At 45.0% G+C, this 22,734-nt stretch overlaps 1 protein-coding gene across 3 annotated transcripts in view; it reads left to right on the top strand.

Moving 5' to 3' along the window:
- The window catches only part of LOC139266004 (cysteinyl leukotriene receptor 1-like), a 41,619-nt gene extending 19,280 nt beyond the window's left edge, over positions 1-22,339 (top strand). The window contains exon 3 of one of the 3 annotated variants that reach the window (XR_011593670.1): positions 21,225-22,339. Coding sequence is in view for 2 of the 3 variants with exons in the window: in XM_070883731.1 (XP_070739832.1) it covers positions 223-1,389 (1,167 nt within the window). In the remaining variant the exon portion in view is untranslated. Of the gene's footprint in view, positions 1-218; positions 4,027-21,224 lie in introns of those variants that run through there. The other 2 variants (XM_070883731.1, XM_070883730.1) reach the window with 2 other exon arrangements.
- The last annotated feature ends 395 nt before the right edge of the window (positions 22,340-22,734 follow it).

Raw genomic sequence — 22,734 nt, 5'->3', positions numbered from 1 at the left:
CCGTAGACCATGAACCTGGCGACAGATTTGAGGGCCTGGTCTTCAAACACTCTTTTCCTCAGGCGGCCGAAAGCTGCACTGATGCACTGGAGGCGGTGTTGAATCTCAACGTCAGTGTCTGCCCTTGTTGATAAGAGGCTGCTGTGGTATGGGAAATGGTCCGCGGCTAGCACATATACTATTGGTGACTGCTGTAATAACTATTGCTATTTTCACAGGAAGATGCCGACCAACGCAATGCCTCACGAGAACTCTACAATCATCAAGACATTGTACACGGTCACCACAAATGCATCTCCCTGCACAGCAAATGACGAGTACAAGTACATGGTCTACTCCTGTGTATATAGCCTGGTGTTTGTAGTTGGCCTGGTGTCAAACTTATTGGCTCTCTTTGTGTTCTATCGTATTGCTAAGAGGAAGAACGCCAGCACCGTCTACCTAATGAACCTGGCTATTGCTGACCTCCTCTTTGTCCTCAGCCTGCCCTTGCGGATTGTCTACTACCGAAGGGAAGGCGACTGGCCCTTCAGAGATTTTCTGTGCAAGATCTCCACCTACATTTTCTACGTCAGCATGTACTGCAGTATTTTCTTTCTCACCTGTTTGAGCATATCTCGCTACTTGTCAGTGGCGCATCATGCGAGGCACCAAAGGTTGTTCACTTTCCGGCGGTGCATAATAGCGTGCGTCAGTGTCTGGATATTTGTCTGCTCGTCCACTGCCCCCTTCCTCTTAACAGGAACCCAGGCCTTCAACGGCAAAATCAAGTGCTTTGAGCCCATGAACGTAGATTCCTGGGGTCGCATCGCACGGATGAACTACTTTGCACTCACCATTGGGTTCCTGATCCCTTTCGCAATTGTTCTTATCTGCTACTCTCTGTTGATAAAGCGTTTGATGGGAGTCAGTTGGGGGACAAAGCGAGCCAAAAGAGATGTGGCAACTACCGTGTTGGTTTTGGGGGTGTTTCTGATCTGCTTCCTCCCCTACCATGTGCAAAGGACAGTGCACTTGCATTTCCTGATGCAGCCCCTCACACACTGCGACCTGGAAAATACCCTGCGTAAGTCCGTCGTGGCGACATTGTGCCTGGCTGTCGCCAACAGCTGCTTCGACCCCTTGCTTTATATTTTCGTGGGGCAAGGCTTTAGGAAATTTGTGAAAACATGGCTGAAGAAAAAAGAAGCTGAATCCATGTATAGCTCGTCCAGCAGCAAGCTCGTCGTCAGCATAGCATTTGTCCAGCAGGGCAGGGAACTGGAGATGTCCTCCATCCCAACAATAAGGACATCCCAGACTCTGCTCGATGGCGGAGCTAAGGAAGAACATCGTGAGTCCGACGAATCGGAAAACCTGTTTAACGCTGAGCAAAGCAGTCCACAGTGATTAAGAGAGAACGTTGTTGTCGGTCAGCATCATCATAGGCAGTCCTTCGGAATCGAGGAAGACTTGCTTCCACTCTTAGAATGAGTCCTTAGGTGGCTGAACAGTCCAATACGAGAGCCACAGTCCCTGTCACAGGTGGAACAGACAGTCGTCGAGGGAAGTGAGTCAGTTGGTTGACTGACAAAGCTTTTCCAAAAGCAAAAGCAAAATACTGCGGATGCTGGAATCTGAAATAATCTGAGATCCGATAAAGGGTCATCGACCTGAAACGTTAACTCTGCTTCTCTCCACAGATGCTGCCTGATCCACTGAATATTTGCAAGATTTTCTAAAAATGTGTTTTAAGCAGAAAACAGCGGAGTGTCACGATGGTGACAATTCCCCACGTGTCAAGCGATCAATCTCGCCTGAGCAGTCAAGCGGAGGTGTCAAGAAAAGGAGAGGGGGTAGGGGGTTAGGAGGAAGTGGATGGACTGCCATCCTTGTCCTTTCTCATGTATTTCCCTGCAGTCGCTCATCCAGCCACATACTTTCAAATGATGGGACAAGGTAACTCCTGAAATAGATACATTGAAAGGTTTTTAAATCTTAAAAAAAATCACACACCTAATTTTCTCCCACCTATCTGGACGTTCTCATATTTCAGCTCTCCAAAGATATTTGCTCAAATAATAGGACGTGCGGTAGCATAGTGCTTATGTTTCTGGACTAGTAATCCATGAGACATGAGTCCAAATCCCACTATGGCAGCTGGGGAATTTAAATTCAGTTAATTAAGTAAATCTGGAATTAAATAAAACCAAGCTAGCATCAGTAATGGTGAAAACCCATCTGGTTCACTCATGTCCTTCAGGGATGGAAACCTGCCGTCCTTACCTTGTCTGGTCTATATGTGGCTCCAGACCCACAGCAACATGGCTAACTCTTAACTGCCCTCTGAAATGGCCCAGCAAGCCACTCAGTTGTAGAAGGTGGCTCATGGGCAATTAGGGATGGGCAATAAATGCCAGTGAAGCTCACATCCTGTGAATGAAATTTAAAAAAGACGTTATTGACTTGTTAAATAACTTCTTCAGAGGTTTCATTGGGTAAACTCACTCTGTGCTTTTGTTATATGCTGTACAAGGCCAGTAGGTCTTGTATAGTCCTCAGTCTATGGTGATGCAGCTGATCGCCACTGGGGACAGCAGTTGGCCTTAGAGACCTTGGACGAGAGAGCGGGGGGAAAAGTCAGCCAAGGCTCTCCCCTGAACCCACAACCGTCTGACACCAGAGGTGAGAGTGCTACCACTGAGCTAAGACTAGCCCCTAAGGAGTCTCTGAGCAGGCTCGTGGCCTGAAGCAACCAGGCTTGAAGAACTTAACAAAAGTTGAGTAATAATGTGTATAATGTCCAAAGAATGCAGCAATGCAACATTAATCTGACATTGGCCATATAATTGCACCACTTCCTGCTTAAAAATCAATTGTTTCAGAAGACCCGTTGCCATGACAATACTTCCTCTTTGAGCCAGCTGTGCTTTGACTGGACTTTGTTCAAAATAAGGAAATGTGTTGCCATGAAGGAATGTGTTACTGGCTTGATGTGACTTTAACTGGAAGAGGTGGAGCGACCTTGGCTTTTCATCTGCTCGTTGATTAGCAGGCCATGCACCCACTGTGCTGTTCAAGAAAAATGGACCTTAAAAACAAAATGAGGAGAAAGAGTGTGAGAAGAACACCTATGGTCTCAAAGGACTATAACAAGTCCAAAAAGGTTGGGAGAAAGGAAGGGGTCCAAGCTAAATTTGATGTGAGAATGTCTACAACACTGAATGTTGCCCCAGTGAGATTCATTGAACTAATCTGCACTATGAGGTCCCCATACTACTTACTAGAACTAATAACTGTCTCAAAAATACTCAACCAATTTCTTCCATTCCCTTCTCTCATGAAGTTGTTGACTCCTTGTTAAGTTGCAGCTCCAAAGTTCTCTCTAGGCATCATTAAACACTTGCCCTTAATGTAGAAAGACTTCCCAAGGCACGCCACAGAGCTTAATCAGAGAAAAACGAAGAGGAAGCTAGTTGAGTGCTTAAGGGGGAAAGGAAAAGAAGGTAATGCTGATAGGGTTAGACGAAATAGGGTGGGAAAGGTTCGTGTGGAGCATAATGGCCTGTTTCTGGGCTGTAATATCCATGTAACCCTATGTATTGCTATGCAAAAGAAGTGCTACCTCCCACAAGTCATCTCCATTCATTGGGGGGGGGGGGGTGGTGAACAGGTCACAAATGAAAGCTGGGGAGTGGCCTAAATTATGCGAGGCACCAATAAGTGAGGAGAGACTACATGGTGGGTGAAAGGAGACCAGGCCACCGATAAACCTTATCCAGCACAGGCTATCTAACAACCAACAAAAGGAAAGCATGTCCGTCTGTAGCAGAATTAACCAGCCCCCCTGTAAGCAGCTATGTGCACCAATTAATGATGTTTGACGACCTATCAGGACCTTTTTTTCTGAAATGCTTCAAATATAATTAAAAATAGTATTATTTTGTATAATTGAGACACAGATCATTACTCGGTGATCTTAATATTTTGTTAATTTAAAAAGCTTGTTGCACTTTTCTCTAATTAAATTGTTCTTGTAACATAAAAGTGTTATTTGTTTGTTTTATCACGTTTCAAAAATTATTTCTCCCTTGTATAACTCCCTATATACATGTGTTTTATATAACAACAACAGCTTGTATTCATATAGTACATTATTAAGGTATTCGGCTTTCTTTATCAGCCATGGCTCAGCGGGTAGTATTTCTCACCTCTAAATCAGAAGGTCATGGGTTCATTGTCCCACTCCAAAGACTTGAGCAGATCAGCTCGGCCGACACTCCAGTGTAATACTAAGGGAGTGCTGCCCTGTCAGAGGTGCCGTCTTTTGGAAGAGATGTTAATCCAAGGCTCTGTCTGCCCTCTCAGGTGGACGTAAAAGATCCCATGCCAGAATTCAAATTAGGAAAGTTCTTCCCCCATCTTGGTCAATATTTATTCCTTAACCAGCATCACTAAAACAGATTATCTGGCTATTATCACATTGCTGTTTGTGAGAGCTTGCTGTGCGCAAATTGCCTGCTGCATTTTCCTAATTTACATAAGAACATATGAATTAGGAGCAGGAATAGGTTAAAGTGCCTCAAGTCTGCTCTGACATCCAATAAGATAGTGGCTGATCTTCTACCTTAACTGCACTTTCCCGCCCTTTCATATGCCTTGATTCCCTTCGTGCCCAAAATTCTATCATTCTCAGCCTTGAATATACTCATCGACTGAGCTTCCATAGCCCTTTGAGGTGGAGAATTCCAAAGATTCACAACCTTCTGAATGAAGAAATTCTTCCTTATCTCAGTCTTAAATGGCCGACCCCTTATCTTGAGTTTATGTCCCTTAGCTCTAGACGCTCCAGCCTGGGGAAACAATCTCTCAGCATTTACCCTTTCAAACCCCTCAGAAACATAAATGCTTCAATAAGATCACCTCTCATTCTTCTAAACTCCAACAGTGACTACACGTCAAAAGTACGTCATTGGCTGTAGAGCGCATTGGGATATCCCAAGGTTGTGACAGGCGCAATAAAAATTTAAGTCTTTCTTATATGTTTACCAGTAATATAATTATCAATAATTTCTTCAATAGTTTCAATTGCTGCTCAGTCTTGATAAATACATAGAGAGAATTCTGCCTTCATATCAGCTACAAGCATATTGAAAATACTTGCTTACTCATCGTATATCTCACATACAGACAGCACAGCACTGGAAGAGTGGAGTAAAAAAAAATAGTGTAGATGGTGTAACTCTATGTCCAGCGTTAATTACTGGAAGCTCCGTGACTGTTTTCTGTTGGCCTGTGAATGTTTGATTGACAGCTTGAAAGCTGGGTACCATAAATGGCTGCTGGACAAAGACCACAAGAGTGAAATTCGATTGAGATGGTAGCGCCACACAGGAGGGATGTGAAACGGGCTGACAATTTACTATTGTCTGTTTTGTGCAGCCGCTGTAGTCGAATTTCATGGCTGCCCCCTCCCCACACCCCCCATACACACACATTTTCTGTTGCTCTGCACTCTTTTCCTAATTTGCAATAGCTGAGCTTAATAACAAACACCATGTGAACAAAGAGAGAAAGGGAGCCTAATTAGAAAGAATGAGGGACCGCTAAAGGCCTGATTAAAGGGTAAGAGTTTTAGGAGGCTTCTCAAAGGATGGGACGAAGATGGCGCGGTGGATAGTTTGAGGCAGTTACAGAGAGCAGGGGCACAAAGGGTCAGATTGGGCCCTTTTTACATCATCATCATAGGCAGTCCCTCGGAATCGAGGAAGACTTGCTTCCACTCCAGAAGTGAGTTCTTTGGTGGCTGAACAATCCAATATGAGAGCCACAGACTCTGTCACAGGTGGGACAGATAGTCGTTGAGGGAAGGGGTGGGTGGGACAGGTTTGCTGCACACTCTTTCCGCTGCCTGCACTTGATTTCTGCATGCTCTCGGCGTTGAGACTCGAGGTGCTCAACGCCATCCCGGATGCACTTTCTCCACTTAGGGCAGTCTTTGGCCAGGGACTCCCAGGTGTCAGTGGAGATGTTGCACTTTATCAGGGAGGCCTTTGAGGGTGTCCTTGTTACGGTTCCGCTGCCCACCTTTGGCTCATTTATATACATAGAATACAAAGCACACAAACATTCCATTCAGCCCAACTGGTCTATGCTGGTGTTTATACTCCATACGGGTCTCCTCGCATTCCATTCACTCCATCTCAGCTTTGCAGCTTGTTCTTGATTATGCATTAAATGAGTGTCATTTTTTTCCTCCCTTTTAGTGCATTTACATAGAAACATAGAAAATAGTTGCAGGAGTAGGCCATTCGGCCCTTCAAGCCTGCACCACCATTCAATATGATCATGGCTGATCATGCAACTTCAGTACCCCATTCCTGCTTTCAAGGGGTACCCCATACCCCTTGATCCCTTTAGCCATAAGGGCCACATCTAACTCCCTGTTGAATATATCTAATGAACTGGCCTCAACAACTTTCTGTGATAGAGAATTCCACAGGTTCAGAATTCTCTGAGTGAAGAAGTTTCTCCTCATCTCGGTCCTAAATGGCTTACCCCTTATCCTTAGACTGTGACCCCTGGTTCTGGACTTCCCCAACATTGGGAACATTCTTCCTGCATCTAACCTGTCCAATCCCATAAGAATTTTATATGTTTCGATGTGATCCCCTCTCATTCTTCTAAATTCCAATGAATATAAGCGTAGTCGATCCAGTCTTTTTTCATATGTCAGTCCTGCCATCCCGGGAATCAGTCTGGTGAACCTTCACTGCACTCCCTCAATAACAAGAATGTCCTTCCTCAGATTAGGAGACCAAAACTGAACACAATATTCAAGGCCCTGTACAACTGCAGTAAGGCATCCCTGCTCCTGTACTCAAATCCTCTTGCTATGAAGGCTGAGATGCCATTTGCCTTCTTCACCGCCTGCTGTACCTGCATGCCAACTTTCAATGACTGATGTACCATGACACCCAGGTCTCGTTGCACCTCCCCTTTTCCTAATCTGTCACCATTCAGATAGTATTCTGCACGGACGTACAGATTAATCACAGTGCATTCTTAGAGCTGTGATGTGCAAAAGTAATGCAAAACTGCCTGTTCACTTGCATTCGGAACATTTGCTCTTTTCAGTAAGTTTAGAAACATCAACAAAATTGCTTTAATGCTTTAATGCCAACACGGCAAACTTCTGCCTTATAATGGATAATTAGTGTATGTGTTAACTATAATGCACAGAGCAGATTCGACCCCTGTGTGGAAAATCCACCCCATGTTCCAATTCTTTGTGCAGGGTGGAATTTTCAGCAGTCTAATTACAGCAAAGTCTATTTGCTCAGAAAACAGAGTCTGTTTAAACAGCGCAGCACAGCACATAGTCTACAGAGTCTATTTAATAAGAGGCTCGACAAACGGCAGCAAAGTGAACTCATGATCAAAACTGCAACAACTTCTGATCAAAGCAAAAAGCTTTCCCCAGCACAATGCAGTGAGTGCAGGATAGTCACGTAATATTGGGCCGAAAATTCCAGCCACGCTGAGTCTGTATGAAGTTCGCATGGACCCAGCAAGGCCTCGCAAAAGCCAGTTTTCAGGGTGCGATTCGCATGCGCCGAAAACCGGCTTTTCCGATCTGTCAGGATTTCTCTCAACAGATCCTCTTTATCCCCAAGAGAAGGACATTCGCGCGGGAGAGATTGGGCTATTTGCCCAACTCAAGCCCAGCAAATGTCCTTCAAACTCTTACACTTGGCAAAAGCAGGCGCATAGCTTACTTTTGCCAACATAAGAGTTTTAAAACATATAAAAATTAACTTTAATCAATCATTTTTATGTTAAAAAAACCCTGTCCATTAAGGTAAGTTTATTTTTAACCCCATTAAAACACATTAAAAAAAATTCCCAAAAATATATATTTTTTCTAAATCATTTAATTAGATTTCATTTTAAATATGTGGGGTGTTTTTTATTTATTGTGCTGTGTTTGAGTGTTTTAGGGGGTTTTCTCATTGATAGTAATGGGAGCTCGCACAAACGGAGATCCCATTTTTATCAATAAGACTACTGCATCGTGATTGGTGGTCCAGGCCCATGTGACTCCAGCATTTCCGTACATATGGGGAAGTTATCTCTCCGTACGCTGCGTATCGACCGAAGGTCTCCAACTGGAATCAAAGGTGTCGCCATGACCACTGAGTTTTGTCGTAAATTTATTTCGGGTCGGAGGCGTTCGTCCCTCCACTATGTATGTAAAATCAATCCCAGTCACTGATGCCCAGGTCTCCAGGCATGATTGATGGGGAAATTGCCCAATCAGCTCCATTCTGGCCGGCAATAATGGGGTCAATGCATGCAGTTCATAGAGTGTATCCAGGATAGTTTCCTGGAACAATACCTTGTGGAACCAACCAGGGAGCAGGCTATCTTAGATCTGGTACTTTATAATGAGACAGGATTAACAAACATTCTCCTAATCCTCTAAGAATGAGTGACCATAACATGATTGAATTTCAAATTCAGTTGGAGGGTGAGAAAGTTAAATAAAGGAGACCATAAAGGTATGAAGGCATAGTTGGCTAAAGTGGACTGGGAAAATAGACTAAAGTATGGGACGATTGATGAACAGTAGCAGACATTTAAGGAGATATTTTATAACTCACAACAAATATATATCCCAATGAGAAGGAAAGACTGTAAAAGAAGGGATAACCAGCCGTGGCTAACTAATGAAATAAGGGCATACAATGTGGCCAAGATCAGTGAGAGGCCAGAGGTTTGGGAAACTTTTAACAGCCAGCAAAAGACGACTAAAAAAATAATAGAGGGAAGGTAGATTATGAATGTAAACTAGTATGAAATATAAAAACAGACAGCAAGAGTTTCTATAGGTACATAAAAAGGAAAAGTGTGGTTACAGTAAAGGTTGGTCCCCTAGAGGATGAGACTGGGGAATTAATAATGGGGAACAGAGAAATGGCAGAGATGTTGAACAAATATTTTGTATCGGTCTTCAACGCAGAATACACTAAAAACATCCCAACAGTGGATAATCAAGGGGCTATAGGGAGGGAGGAACTTAATACAATCACTATCACTAAAGAAGTAGTACTCGGTAAAATAATGGGACTAAAGGCGGACAAGTCCCCTGGACCTGATGGCTTGAATCCTAGGGGCTTAAAAGAAGTAGCTGCAGAGATAGCGGATGCATTGGTTGTTATCTACCAAAATTCCCTGGATGCTGGGGAGGGCCCAGAAGATTGGAAAACCGCAAATGTAAAGCCCCTATTTAAAAAAGGAGGCAAACAGAAAGCAGAAACCTATAGACCAGTTAGCCTAACATCGGTCGTTGCAAAAATGCTGGAGTCCATTATTAAGGAAGCAGTAGCAGGACATTTGGAAAAGCATAATTCAATCAAGCAGAGTCAGCATGGTTTTATGAAAGGGAAATCATGTTTGACAAATTTGCTGCAGTTTTTTGAGGATGTAATGAGCAGGGTGGATAAGGGGAACCAGTGGATGTGGTGTATTTGGATTTCCAAAAAGCATTCGATAAGGTGCCAGATAAAAGGTTACTGCACAAGATAAAAGTTCACGGGGTTGGGGGTGATATATTAGCATGGATAGAGGATTGGCTAACTAACAGAAAACAGAGAGTCAAGATAAATGGGTCATTTTCCGGTTGCGAAACAGTAACTGGTGGGGTGCCGCAGGGATCGGTGCTGGGGCCTCAGCTATTTACAGTCTGTATTAATGACTTGGATGAAGGGACCGAGTATAATGTAGCCAAGTTTGCTGATGATAGAAAAATGGATGGGAAAGCAAATTGTGAGGAGGACACAAAAAATCTGTAAAGGGATATAGACAGGCTAAGTGAGAGGAGAAAAATTTGGCAGATGGAGTATAATGTGGGAAAAGGTGAGGTTATCCACTTTGGCAGAAAAAATAGAAAAGCAAATTATAATTTAAATGGAGGAAAATTGCAAAGTGCTGCAGTACAGAGGGACCTGGGGGTCCTTGTGCATGAAACTCTTTTGAGTCTCCTTGTGCATGAAACACAAAACGTTAGTATGCAGGTGCAGCAAGTAATCAGGAAGGCGAATGGAATGTTGGCCTTTATTGCAAGGAGGTATAAGAATAAAAGTGTTTAGTAATGATAAAATTGATTCTGTATATATATATATAACTGTTAAAAGTGTAGATTATATGGAAAGGCTGCAGTGTTAAAAGAAACAAAATAGATGATGTCCCCAAGTTCATGTCAGCGTGGCTTTGAAATTCACCAAACTAGAAAATATGTTAATTGAAAAGCCATTAACCTAATCAAGGAATGGCACCGGCCCTCCAGACAGACACATGTATAAGGAGAAGCCAATCAGGAACGGCCCTGGAAATAATACCCAACCCTGAGGCTTTCTGAGAAACAATGGCCATAAGGGGTATAATAATCCAAGCAAAGATTGCTGGCTCTCTCTTCTCCTTAGAACATGGCAAAAGCAGGAACCTCCCTCCACAGCAGAAGCAAGGACAAACACCATGTGCTTGTGCTTTGCCAGGTGGAAGTAAAGTATACTGTTTTATAAATCATTATTGTAACATCATTGTATCTGTTGTAACTAAGTAGAACCATAGAATAGCTGACGGCTGCTGATAGATGTGCATGTGTGGGGGTTTAATAAACTATTCAAATTGTTTTAAAAGAATTGGTCTTGCTGTCAATTTAATGCCAGAGATTTAGAAATCTTACAAAATTGGGGGCTTGTCCCGGATCTGCGAGACAACTTTTGATCATTCTTTTGAACAATTGGAAATCTCGGGAGCTGCGATTCTAAACTGTACTGCGAAATGTAAACTATAAACTTTTAAACGGATCGGGAGAAGTTGCGTCTTAAGGAGCAGTTGACTCGATAGTTGGAACTGTTTAAGCGGGGACTCACCAGTAGTTAAATTCAAAAGATGAAGAAATTGGTCATGTACAGAAAGCCAGCAAAAGACATGCAGGCATTCTATGAAGAGAAAGTATACAAAAAGATATCTATAAAGGACATACAAGAGTTAAAGGCACAGGCACTGTACTTCCGTAAGGGCCAACATGCGTCCTTTGGGGAGCTCGTGGCATTTATCTGGGAGAAAGAAAATCAAGGAGAGCTAAGGCCAAAACGGGTAATCGGTCTCTTGGCATTCTGCGCACATTACTGCGCTCAGAGAGATGAGGAATTAATGGGGCAGGAGGCAAAAGAGTATGAACATTTAAGGAAAGAGACACAAAGTTTAAAAGACAAAAGGGCAAAAGAGATACAAGATTTAAAAGAATCACAAGTAAAAGAGGTTTGACTAAACGAAAAAGAGATTCAAAATATTAAAGAGCAAAAGGAAGAAAGCCTTCAACGTATTCGGCAGTTAAAGGAGGGAGAAATACTGCATTTGAGACAAGAATTGATCGATTAAACCACAATATTAGGCAATTAGAAAGAGGGGCCGAACAAGGGCTAGAGCAACAAAGCTTTCCAAATTTAAATGCCACAGCAGCCGTCGTTGAAGCGAATGAAAACAAATTAGAATTAAAAAAAATTCAAATTGGAAAACTTGGGACTCCGGCAATAGGTATAACATGCTAGGGGAGCATTAAGGGAAGTAATTAAGAAGCCACATAGGGAGGCAGACCACTCCCAGTGCCAATTAGAAATAGCAAGGCTAGAAAGTAAGTTAGGGGGGCAGCAAGCCCTGGTATCCACTGTAACATGGGGAACCATAACAGAGACAATAGAGTGGGGACAAGGGGGAGAGAGATTGGGAAGAGGATGGCAGTCAGTATAACCCCCAGAAGGGTGGTGTAGGATGGGATACCTTGGAGACACGAGGGCCAACTGTAGCAGTAGTAACCACTTCTTTACGACGCAATGCACATCACCAGTAACCATACCGACTCATGGCCCATATCTGGTGCTGATACCACAGCAGTTAGCCACGAGTTGGGGTCCATTAATGATGAGGACGATGCACTGGGAGCTAACGGGGGGTGAGCAAATTTCAGGAGAAGTAACCCAGAGTTAGTAGAGAGAGACTTAACACGAGTCCTCCTCTTGGCCTGTTGCACTTCCCTAAAAGATAATCTGCCAGACATAGTCCTCCAGCCTGGCACAGCAGCCAATGCAGTCATGACTGAGATCCTAAACCATTTAGGGATCCAAAACTTAAACTTAGTGGCTCTGTTTAATCAGACCAGGCAGCACCCAGAAGAGAACCCTAGCCTTCAGTGCTCACTTGTACGATATCTATCAATGTGCCCAGAACTAGGCACCCACAAATGCTACAGTAGGAAAGAATCAGGAACAATTTAAATCAATGTTCCTGACCCAACTCCACCCTTTAGTTAAAACCACCCTGGGCATAGCCATGGGGCCCACCAATCAGTGGATAGATATAGATCATATCATCATCATAGGCGGTCCCTCGAAATGAGGATGACTTGCTTCCACCAAGAAATGATGAGTTCACAGGTGTTTCAATGAAGGACCCAAATACATGAATGGTGGAAGATGCCTGGGCGTGGATTTTTTTAACGTGTGGTGGCCGTTGCACACCAGCCACCACACAGGCTTAACAGAGCTAGGTCTTGGTCCAGTGGCAAGGGTTAACCGAGACAACTGGAGACCAGCTCTACTGCACGGGCCTAGTGCGCACACATATCGCAGTGTGGGAAGGTCCGTGCTGCCCCTGGGCCCCTAGCCCCGAACTCATGCCCCCCCCCCCGCCCCCTGGGCCCCGATCACATCCCTCTACAGTCTCTCGCCGCTCCTGTTGTATCTGCCCACGCTCCAATCACCGACCTGGACCTTGATGATGTCACTCTTCGCTGCCGTCACCCTCCTGCACCAGCTCGCGCTGTACCTTGCAGTGGCATGCCTCCATGCCGCTCCTTTTATGGCCCCAACCTGCCGCTGGTTTTCTCATGCAGGTTGGGACCTCCCTGCTCAAATAGCCTGGGAGGTGATAAAAGACGAGTTAAAGCTGCAGTCACCACCCACCGCAAATAAACCAGTGTTAGCGGTGGAGGGATCTAGGTGTTACCCCTTTAAGGAACAGTGCTTTAATTGTAAGTAGGTAGACCACCTAGCAAAAGACTGCAGCAGACCCAGACAGGCATAGGACCATGATGCAACGCATAGATACCTCCCGAGGGATGAATCCAAGCCCTCTGGGATGGGGAGCAGCGTCGGGAGTTCGAGCATCGTCGGAGAGGCGGAGCGGGGAAAGCAAGGAGGCCTACAAGAGGCCCATCAGTCGGGTAGCAGCGTCGGGAGTTCAAGCGTCATCGGAGAGGCCAGCTGGTGCAGCTGCAGCAAGGAGGCAAAAAAGCAGTGGAAAGAAATCGAAACGTGACATCACAGCCAAGGGGGTAAGTGATTGGCTGGTGATTGGTAAGTAGTTTTTCTTTTTCTTTTCTTTATCAGTAAGTAACCTTTAGCATTGCTGTTGCCAAATTAAGTTTATCTAAGGGGTTAAGTCATGGCAGGAGAGCTCGGACACGTGTTATGCTCCTCCTGTACTATGTGGGAAGTCAGGGACGCTTCCGGTGTCCCTGACGATTACGTGTGCGGGAAGTGCATCCACCTGCAGCTCCTGACGGACCGCATTGTGGCACTGGAGCTGAGGGTGATTCACTCTGGAGCACCCACGATGCTGAGAATGATGTGAATAGCACGTTTAGTGAGTTGGTCTTACCGCAGGTAAAGGGTACACAGCCAGATAGGGAATGGGTGACCAAAAGGAAGAGCAGTGCAAGGAAGGTAGTGCAGGGGTCCCCTGCGGTCATTCCCCTGCAAAACAGATACACAGTTTTGGGTGCTATTGGGGGGATGACTCATCAGGGGAGGGCAGCAGCAGCCAAGTTCATGGCACCGTGGGTGGGTCTGCTGCAAAGGAGGGCAGGAAAAAGAGTGGGAGAGCGATAGTGATAGGGAATTCAATTGTAAGGGGAATAGATAGGCGTTTCTGCGGCCGCAACCGAGACTCCAGGATGGTATGTTGCCTCCCTGGTGCAAGAATCAAGGATGTCTTGGAGCAGGTGCAGGACATTCTGAAAAGGGAGGGTGAACAGTCAATTGCCGTGGTGCATATAGGTACCAACAATATAGGTAAAAAATGGGATGAGGTCCTACAACACGAATTTAGGGAGCTAGGAGCTAAATTAAAAAGTAGGACCTCAAAAGTAGTAATCTCAGGATTGCTACCAGTGCCATGTGCTAGTCAGAGTAGGAATCGCACGATAGCTCAGATGAATACGTGGCTTGAGGGTGGTGCAGAAGGGAGGGATTCAAATTCCTGGGTCATTGGAACCGGTTCTGGGCCAGGTGGGACCAGTACAAACCAGACAGTCTGCACCTGGGCAGGACCGGAACCAATGTCCTAGGGGGAGTGTTTGCTAGTGCTGTTGGGGAGGAGTTAAACTAATATGGCAGGGTGATGGGAACCTATGCAGGGAGACAGAGGGAAGTAGAATGGGGGCAGAAGCAAAAGATAGAAAGAAGAATGGTAAAAGTGGAGAGCAGAGAAACCTAAGGCAAAAAGCAAAAAGGGTCACATTACAGCAAAATTCGAAAGGGGCAAAGTGTGTTAGAAAGCCTGAAGGCTCTGTGCCTCAATGCGAGGAGTATTCGGAATAAGGTAGATGAATTAACTGCGCAGATAGCAGTTAACGGGTATGATATAATTAGCATCATGATGACATGGCTCCAGGGTGACCAAGGCTGGGAACTCAACATCCAGGGGTATTCAACATTTAGGAAGGATAGACATAAAGGAAAAGGAGGCGGGATGGCATTGCTGGTTAAAGAGGAAATTAATGCAATCGTAAGGAAGGACATTAGCTTGGATGATGTGGAATCGGTATGGGTGGAGCTACGGAATACCAAAGGGCAGAAAATGCTAGTGGGAGTTGTGTACAGATCACCAAATACTAGTAGTAAGGTTGGGGACAGCATCAAACAAGAAATTAGGGATGCATAAAGGTACAGCAGTTATCATGGGTGACTTTGATTTACATATTGATTGGGCTAACCAAACTGGTAGCAATGCGGTGGAGGAGGATTTCCTGGAGTGTATTAAGGATGGTTTTTCTAGACCAATATGTCGAGGAACCAACTAGGGAGCTGGCCATCCTAGACTGGGTGATGTGTAATGAGAAAGGACTAATTAGCAATCTTGTTGTGCGAGGCCCCTTGGGGAAGAGTGACCATAATATGGTAGAATTCTTTATTAAGATGGAGAGTGACACAGTTCATTCAGAAACTAGGGTCCTGAACTTAAGGAAAGGTAACTTCGATGGGTTGAGGCGTGAATTGGCTAGAATAGACTGGCAAATGATACTTCAAGGGTTGACAGTGGATAGGCAATGGCAAACATTTAAAGATCACATGGATGAACTTCAGCAGTACATCCCTGACTGGAGTAAAAATAAAATGGGGAAGGTGGCTCAAACATGGCTAACAAGGGAAATATAGGATAGTGTTAAATCCAAGGAAGAGGCATATAAATTGGACAGAAAATGCAGAAAACCTGAGGACTGGGAGAAATTTAGAATTCAGCAGAGGAGGACAAAGGGTTTAATTAAGAGGGGGAAAATAGAGTACGAGAAGAAGCTTGCCGGAAACATAAAAACTGACTGTAAAGGCTTCTATAGATATATGAAGAGAAAAAGATTAGTGAAGACAAACGTAGGTCCCTTGCAGTTGGATTCAGGTGAACTTATAATGGGGAACAAAGAAATGGCAGACCAATTGAACAAATACTTTGGTTCTGTCTTCACGAAGGAAGACAACACTAACCCTCGGGAAGTACTAGTGGACCGAGGATATCTTTATTAGGCGGGAAATTGTGTTAGGGAAATTGATGGGATTGAAGGCCGATAAATCCCCAGGGCCAGATAGTCTGCATGCCAGAGTACTTAAGGAAGTGGCCCTAGAAATAGTGGATGCATTGGTGGTCATTTTCCAACAGTCTATCGACTCTGGATCAGTTCCTATGGACTGGAGGGTAGCTAATGTAACACCACTTTTTAAAAAGGGAGGGAAAGAGAAAGGAGGTAATTGTAGACCGGTTAGCCTGACATCAGTAGTGGGGAAAATGTTGGAATCAATTATTAAGGATGAAATAGCAGCGCACTTAGAAAGCAGTGACAGGATCGATCTAAGTCAGCATGGATTTATGAAAGGGAAATCATGCTTGACAAATCTTCTGGAATTTTTTGAGGATGTAACTAGTAGAGTGGAGAAGGGAGAACCAGTGAATGTGGTGTATTTGGACTTTCAAAAGGCTTTTGACAAGGTCCCACACAACAGATTGGTGTGCAAAATCAAAGCAAATAGTATTGGAGGTAATATACTGACATGGATAGAGAATTGGTTGGCAGACAGGAAGCAGAGAGTCGGGATAAACGGGTCCTTTTCAGAATGGCAGGCAGTGACTAGTGGGGTGCCATAGGGCTCAGTGCTGGGACACCAGCTCTTTACAATATACATCAATGATTTAGATGAAGGAATTGAGTGTAATATCTCCAAGTTTGCAGGGTGGCGATGTGAACTGTGAGGGGGACGCTAAGAGGCTGCAGGGTGACTTGGACAGGTTAGGTGAGTGGGCAAATGCATGGCAGATGCAGTATAATGTGGATAAATGTGAGGTTATCCACATTGGGGGTAAAAAACGCAAAGACAGAATGTTATCTGAATGGCGGCAGATTAGGAAAAGTGGAGGTGCAATGAGACCTGGTGTCATGGTTCATCAGTCATTGAAAGTTGGCATACAGGTACAGCAGGTGGTGAAGAAGACAAATGGTATGTTGGCCTTCAAAGCTAGGGGATTTTAGTATAGGAGCAGGGAGGTCTTACTGCAGTTGTACAGGGCCTTGGTGAGGCCTCACCTGGAATATTGTGTTCAGTTTTGGTCTCCTAATCTGAGGAAGGATGTTCTTGCTATTGAGGGAGTGCAGCCTGATTCCTGGGATGGCTGGACTGACATATGAGGAGAGACTGGATCAACTGGGCCTTTGTACATTGGAGTTTAGAAGGCTGAGAGGGGATCTCATCGAAACATATAAGATTCTGACGGGACGGGACAGGTTAGATGCGGGTAGAATGTTCCCGATGTTGGGGAAGTCCAGAACCAGGGGACACAGTCTTAGGATAAGGGGTAGGCCGTTTGGGACTGAGATGAGGAGAAACTTCTTCACTCAGAGAGTTGTTAACCTGTGGAATTCCCTGCCGCAGAGAGCTGTTGATGCCAGTTCATTAGTTATATTCAAGAGGGAGTTAGAAATGGCCTTTACAGCTAAGTGGATCAAGGGGTATGGAGAGAAAGCAGGAAAGGGGTACTGAGGGAATGGTCAGCCATGATCTTATTGAATGGTGGTGCATGCTCGAAGGGCCGAATGGCCTACTCCTGCACTTATTTTCTATGTTTCTATGAAGGATTGAACTAATTGATAACCCTTATACAAACTCAAATTGCCATGGGGAGGGATGCAAAATCATTTACGGTGCATGCAATTGCCGATACACACTCATTAGAGAGATCCCTTCAAGGGTCTACCGTATGACAGGGTCCGGCCGCCAAAGATTGGTGGGGTTCCGACGTGATGATAGCGGGAGACCAGTAGTCCTTGTTGACACAAAATGGGGCCGGCAGCAGATTATGCTTATCGATACTGGCTCAGCTGTTACCATCATCCACACCCCATATTCTGAATGCCATGCAAAGGCGGGCAAGGGTTGTATGACCCTTAAAGAGTTTAAAGGTGATACAACCATAGATACAGGGAAGGCCACTGAACTTCAGTTGGCAGGCCTCACCTGTAAGGCCCCAGCACCGATGCTGATGACCACCCCCGACAAAAGGGGAATTGTAGGGACTGATGTGTTGGATCAGTATGGTGCAGTAATGGATTACAATCAGGACTGTGTTTGGATGGGATTGAGAGATAATGCGAAAGTGATAGAAATTTCAGATGCTCATTCGGTTTTTGCTATTAAAAAGCCATCTGAGTATGACCCTCCGGGGAGTGAAGATGAAGCTGTGGCAAAACTAATTCAGGAACACCTAGCGGTGTTCAGCATATGCAAGCATGACTGTGGAAAAATTGTAGGCAAAGAATGTATTGAGGGACCCCTCCCCCCACTCATTCACTAAACAGTACCCTATCCCAAGGGAGAGTCACCCTTCCATCTGAGACACCATAAAATCCCTCGTTGAGCAGGGTGTTGTTAGGACAGGCACTTTCACGACCAATTCACCCACATGGATGGTTAAAAAATCTGATAGCAGCTGGTGACTGACTATTGATTACAGAAAGTTAAATTCTGTAACATCAGCCTGCTCACCAGTAGCAAGAGAAGCTCCCACCATATTATCTCAAATTCCTGCTGGTTCCAAGTACTTCTCGGCCCTCGACATTGTCAATGAATTTTGGAGTATCTCTGTACAAGACCAATACAAATTCACATTCACATTTGAGGACCAGAGCTCACCTGGACATGCCTGCCTCAGGGATTACACAATGCCCAGACGATTTTTCACAACAGAATGGCTGCAATTTTAAAAGACTTTTCCCTCCCTACCTGCTTGCTGCAGTATGGAGACGACCTACTGCTGGCAACAGACTGCATGGAGGAGCATCTGTCCCTTTTGCACAAACTTTTGACTTTGTTGACTCAGGCGGGAATTAAGGTAAATCCCTGTAAAAGAACGGGTCACCTTTCCAGAAGTGTCCATTTCTCCGGAGGGACCAACCCCAGACTCTCACAAGGTGGAGATAATACAGCCACTGCCATTACCCACTTCCAAAACAGCCCTACGATCATTCTTGGGTCTGGTGGGGTACCAAAGGAACTTTATCCCAGGCTTTGCAGAGTGTGCAAAGCCCCTGTATGTTTTAATAAAACTGCAGGGTGATGAAACACACCTGGCATGGACTGATGCTCACACCCAGTCCATGGCTAAATTAAAAACTGCAGTGATACAGGCCGCATGTCTGATCCCTCCTGATCCCACGCAGCCCTTCCATTTGGGGGTCGGGGCCACAGAACAAAGCCTCACTGCAGTTCTGTGCCAAATGCGAGCTGATCGACTACAACCCATTGCATATGCGTCACGAATCCTGCAAGGGGCAGAAAATAAATATACCGCATGCACGCGCCACCTACTAGCCGTCTTTTGAGCGGTACATCACTTTACCTTTCTTACTGGGTTACAGGCTACAATCCTGCACAGCAGACACACACCTCTGAAACCACTGATGAAACCTGGAGATTCGTTGTTTCCTCGCAGTGCCTCAGCAAATGGACATTGGAATTTATGGAGAGAGACATTGATACCATTTCTAAACCCACCACATTGCTGCCACAATTTCTGATCTATGAGGGGGACCCGCATTATTGTCCGTTATCCCTGATTAACTTTGAGACCCATCCTGTGCAGAAAGAACCCATACAGGGTGCCCCAGATGTCTATATCGATGGTTCCTCATATCACATTGAGGGATCACCCACACCGGGTATGCTGTGGTATTGTCAGAAAGAACCATCCAGCGAAGATGCAACCGACAGTCTTCACATTATGCAGAAATTGCCACACTTCTAACTGCTGTGAAGGAAACCTCAGATAGACCCGTGAATATTTGGTCTGATAGTGCCTATGCTATAAACACCATGCTCTCCTTACCCCTATACCACACAAATGACTATTGTATGATAGACAGTAAGGCCCTGGTCCATGGGCCCTGGTTACGCCTGCTCTGGTCATACCTTAAACAGCGATCCCAACCCTGCTTCATAAGAAAGGTAGCAGCCCATACAAAAGGGGGTTCACATAGTGAGGGAAATTCCAGAGCAAACAGAGCAGCGAGTAATGGGGAGACAGAGGATATAGTTGTTGAGCCCTGCAGTGCTGTTAGCAAGGCCTTCCCAACAGAGACCTAGACTTAAAATCCTTGCAGCAGCAATACTGGTCATATGCTGTTGTAAGTGCCTGGCACAAGGAAGGCAGAGCCTTCATCAACCAACAGCCTGGGCTCGCAATACCATACTAGCCACTGCCCCTGACTCAGATGAGCAGTTGCTGATGTTCAAAAGAAAGCCAAACACCTGCTCGGTGGTGTGTGTTCAACCAGAGATGGGTCAGGAACTGCTCTCCCTCTTTCACTCCCACCGCACAGCAGGGCACTATTCGGCCCTGGTAACCTTCTACAAGGTAGCATCCACAGTTTGGTGGCCTTCCATGAGGGAAACAATCAAGCAATATGTGGCACGATGCCTACCGTGCCTGCAACACAATCTTCCCGCATGCACTAACTGAGCCTTGCTTCAAAGCGCGCCCCCAACTCAAGGGACATGGACTCACCCCCAGATAGACTTCATTGGGCCACTACCACAGGTGTAAGGCAATTTTCAGCATGCCCTAGTGGTGGTGGATCAATTCACTAAATGGATCAAAGCATTCCCCTGCCCAACACCGCAATCACAGCAGCCAAAACACTATTAAATCATGTGTTTTGTAGGTGGGGAGTACCAGTACAAGTGGACAGCGATCAAGGTTCACACTTTACCGCTCAAAATTTTACCCACCTGCAGGAAATGTTGGAGATAAAACACAAATTATATATTGCTCACCACCCCGAGTCATCCAGCGGGGTCGAAAGGGGGAACAGGACCCTCAAGTTAATGTTAAAAAATTGTGCATGGACCACCCCACTCAATGGGCTAACATGCTGCCAATGTGCTTAATGGCAATGAGGTCCACACCTCATTGAACAACAGGGGTCTCCCCATATCAGGCCATGACGGGGAGGCTCATGAGAACACCAGCTAACAATAACAGGGATGAGTCCCCTGACATTGAAATCATGTAGTTCCAAGTGCTTGGAACAAGTGGTAGATCGCACCAATCAGATCAATCGATTTGTAGCCACCAAATTAGGGAAGTCAAAAAGACTAAATTAAAAGGTACTTTGACAAGAAAGAACGTCCCTTTGAATATCAGGTGGGAGCCTCAGTAATGATTCCAAATTATGGGAAAAAGAAGCATGACTTTGAGCCCAGGTGATGGGGACCGCATACGATTATAGACCGATTGAACCACGCGGTTTATTTGATTCGGTTACCGGGGAAAAAGAATGTTAAGTACAAGAAATGGTTTCACATTAATCAGTTAAAAACTGCCAAAGGGTAAATACTACACTGATCTTGTTTCCACAGACAATGATACGTATCCTTTTAATTGTTGGGACGACACTGGCCACGACCAAAGCCAAGGGAAGATGGAGAAGCGGGAGCTGCAGCACGACTCACGAACATCATTAATGTGCTTCGAGAAGCGACGCCACGCCAAAGATATGGGAAGGGGAGAGTCTCCACTGGAGATGTTATAGTAAATCCCCTATGTATGGCATATACCTTACGAGGTGGGAAGTGCGACAGGCCATCCACTTTTTCTCTCTTTCTCTAAGTTTGAAATCTATTGTACAGCGGTCATCCATCTCACAGAAACATAAGCAGCAGAACGATCAGAACCCGCTCAATGTTTATGATATGTGAACCCTAAGGAGATCAACCATATGTGGAGTCAATACGGATATTTCCCCCTCAAGGTGGGGAATCTGTAAGAATAAAAGTGTTTAGTAATGATAAAATTGATTCTGTATATCATCATCAAAGGCAGTCCCTCGGAATCGAGGAAGACTTGCTTCCACTCTAAAAATGAGTCCTTAGGTGGCTGAACAGTCCAATATGAGAACCACAGTCCCTGTCACAGGTGAGACAGATAGTCTTTGAGGGAAAGGGTGTGTGGGATTGGTTTGCCACACGCTCTTTCCGCTGCCTGCGCTTAGTTTTTGCATGCTCTTGGCGATGCAACATATATATAAATATATATATAAATGTTAAAAGTGTAGATTATATGGAAAGGCTGCAGTGTTGAAAGAAACAAAATGGATGACGTCTCCAAGTTCATGTCAGCGTGGCTTTGAAACTCACCAAACTGGAAAAGATATTAATTGGAAAGCCATTAACGTAATCAAGGAATGGTACCGGTCCTCCAGACAGACACATGTATAAGGAGAAGCCAATCAGAAATGGCCCTGGAAATAATACCCAATCCTGAGGCTTTCTGAGAAACAATGGCCATAAGGGGTATAATAATCCAAGCAAAGATTGCTGGCTCTCTCTTCTCCTTAACACACGACAAAAGCAGGAACCTCCCTCCACAGCAGAAGCAAGGACGAACACCATGTGCTTGTGCTTTAGGGAAGTTGTAGCTGTTGCAGCTAAGTAGAACCATAGGATAGCTGATGACTGCTGATGGATGTGCATGTGTGGGTGTTTAATAAACTATTCCAAATTGTTTTAAAAGAATTGTTTTTTGCTGTTAATTCAATGCCAGAGATTTAGAAATCTTATAGAGGATAAAGTATAAAAGCAGAGAAGTCCTGCTACAACTGTATGGAGTATTGGTAAGGCCACACCTGGGGTACTGCGTACAGTTTTGGTCTCCATATTTAATGAAGGATATACTTACATTGGAGGCTGTTCAGAGAAGGTTCACTTGGTTGATTCCGAAGATGAGGGGGTTGACTTATGAGGAAAGGTTGAGGAGGTTGGGCCTCTACTCATTGCAATTCAGAAGAATGAGAGGTGATCTTTGTTCACAGGCAAGGGTAATTGGAGCCCGAGGCAAACTGTTCACCTGGCGCCCTGCCAAGCCTAGAAA

The sequence above is a fragment of the Pristiophorus japonicus genome, chromosome 6 (assembly GCF_044704955.1).
Source record: "Pristiophorus japonicus isolate sPriJap1 chromosome 6, sPriJap1.hap1, whole genome shotgun sequence".
Classification (NCBI taxonomy): Eukaryota; Metazoa; Chordata; class Chondrichthyes; family Pristiophoridae; genus Pristiophorus; species Pristiophorus japonicus.
This window is presented reverse-complemented; position numbering and strand designations above follow the sequence as displayed.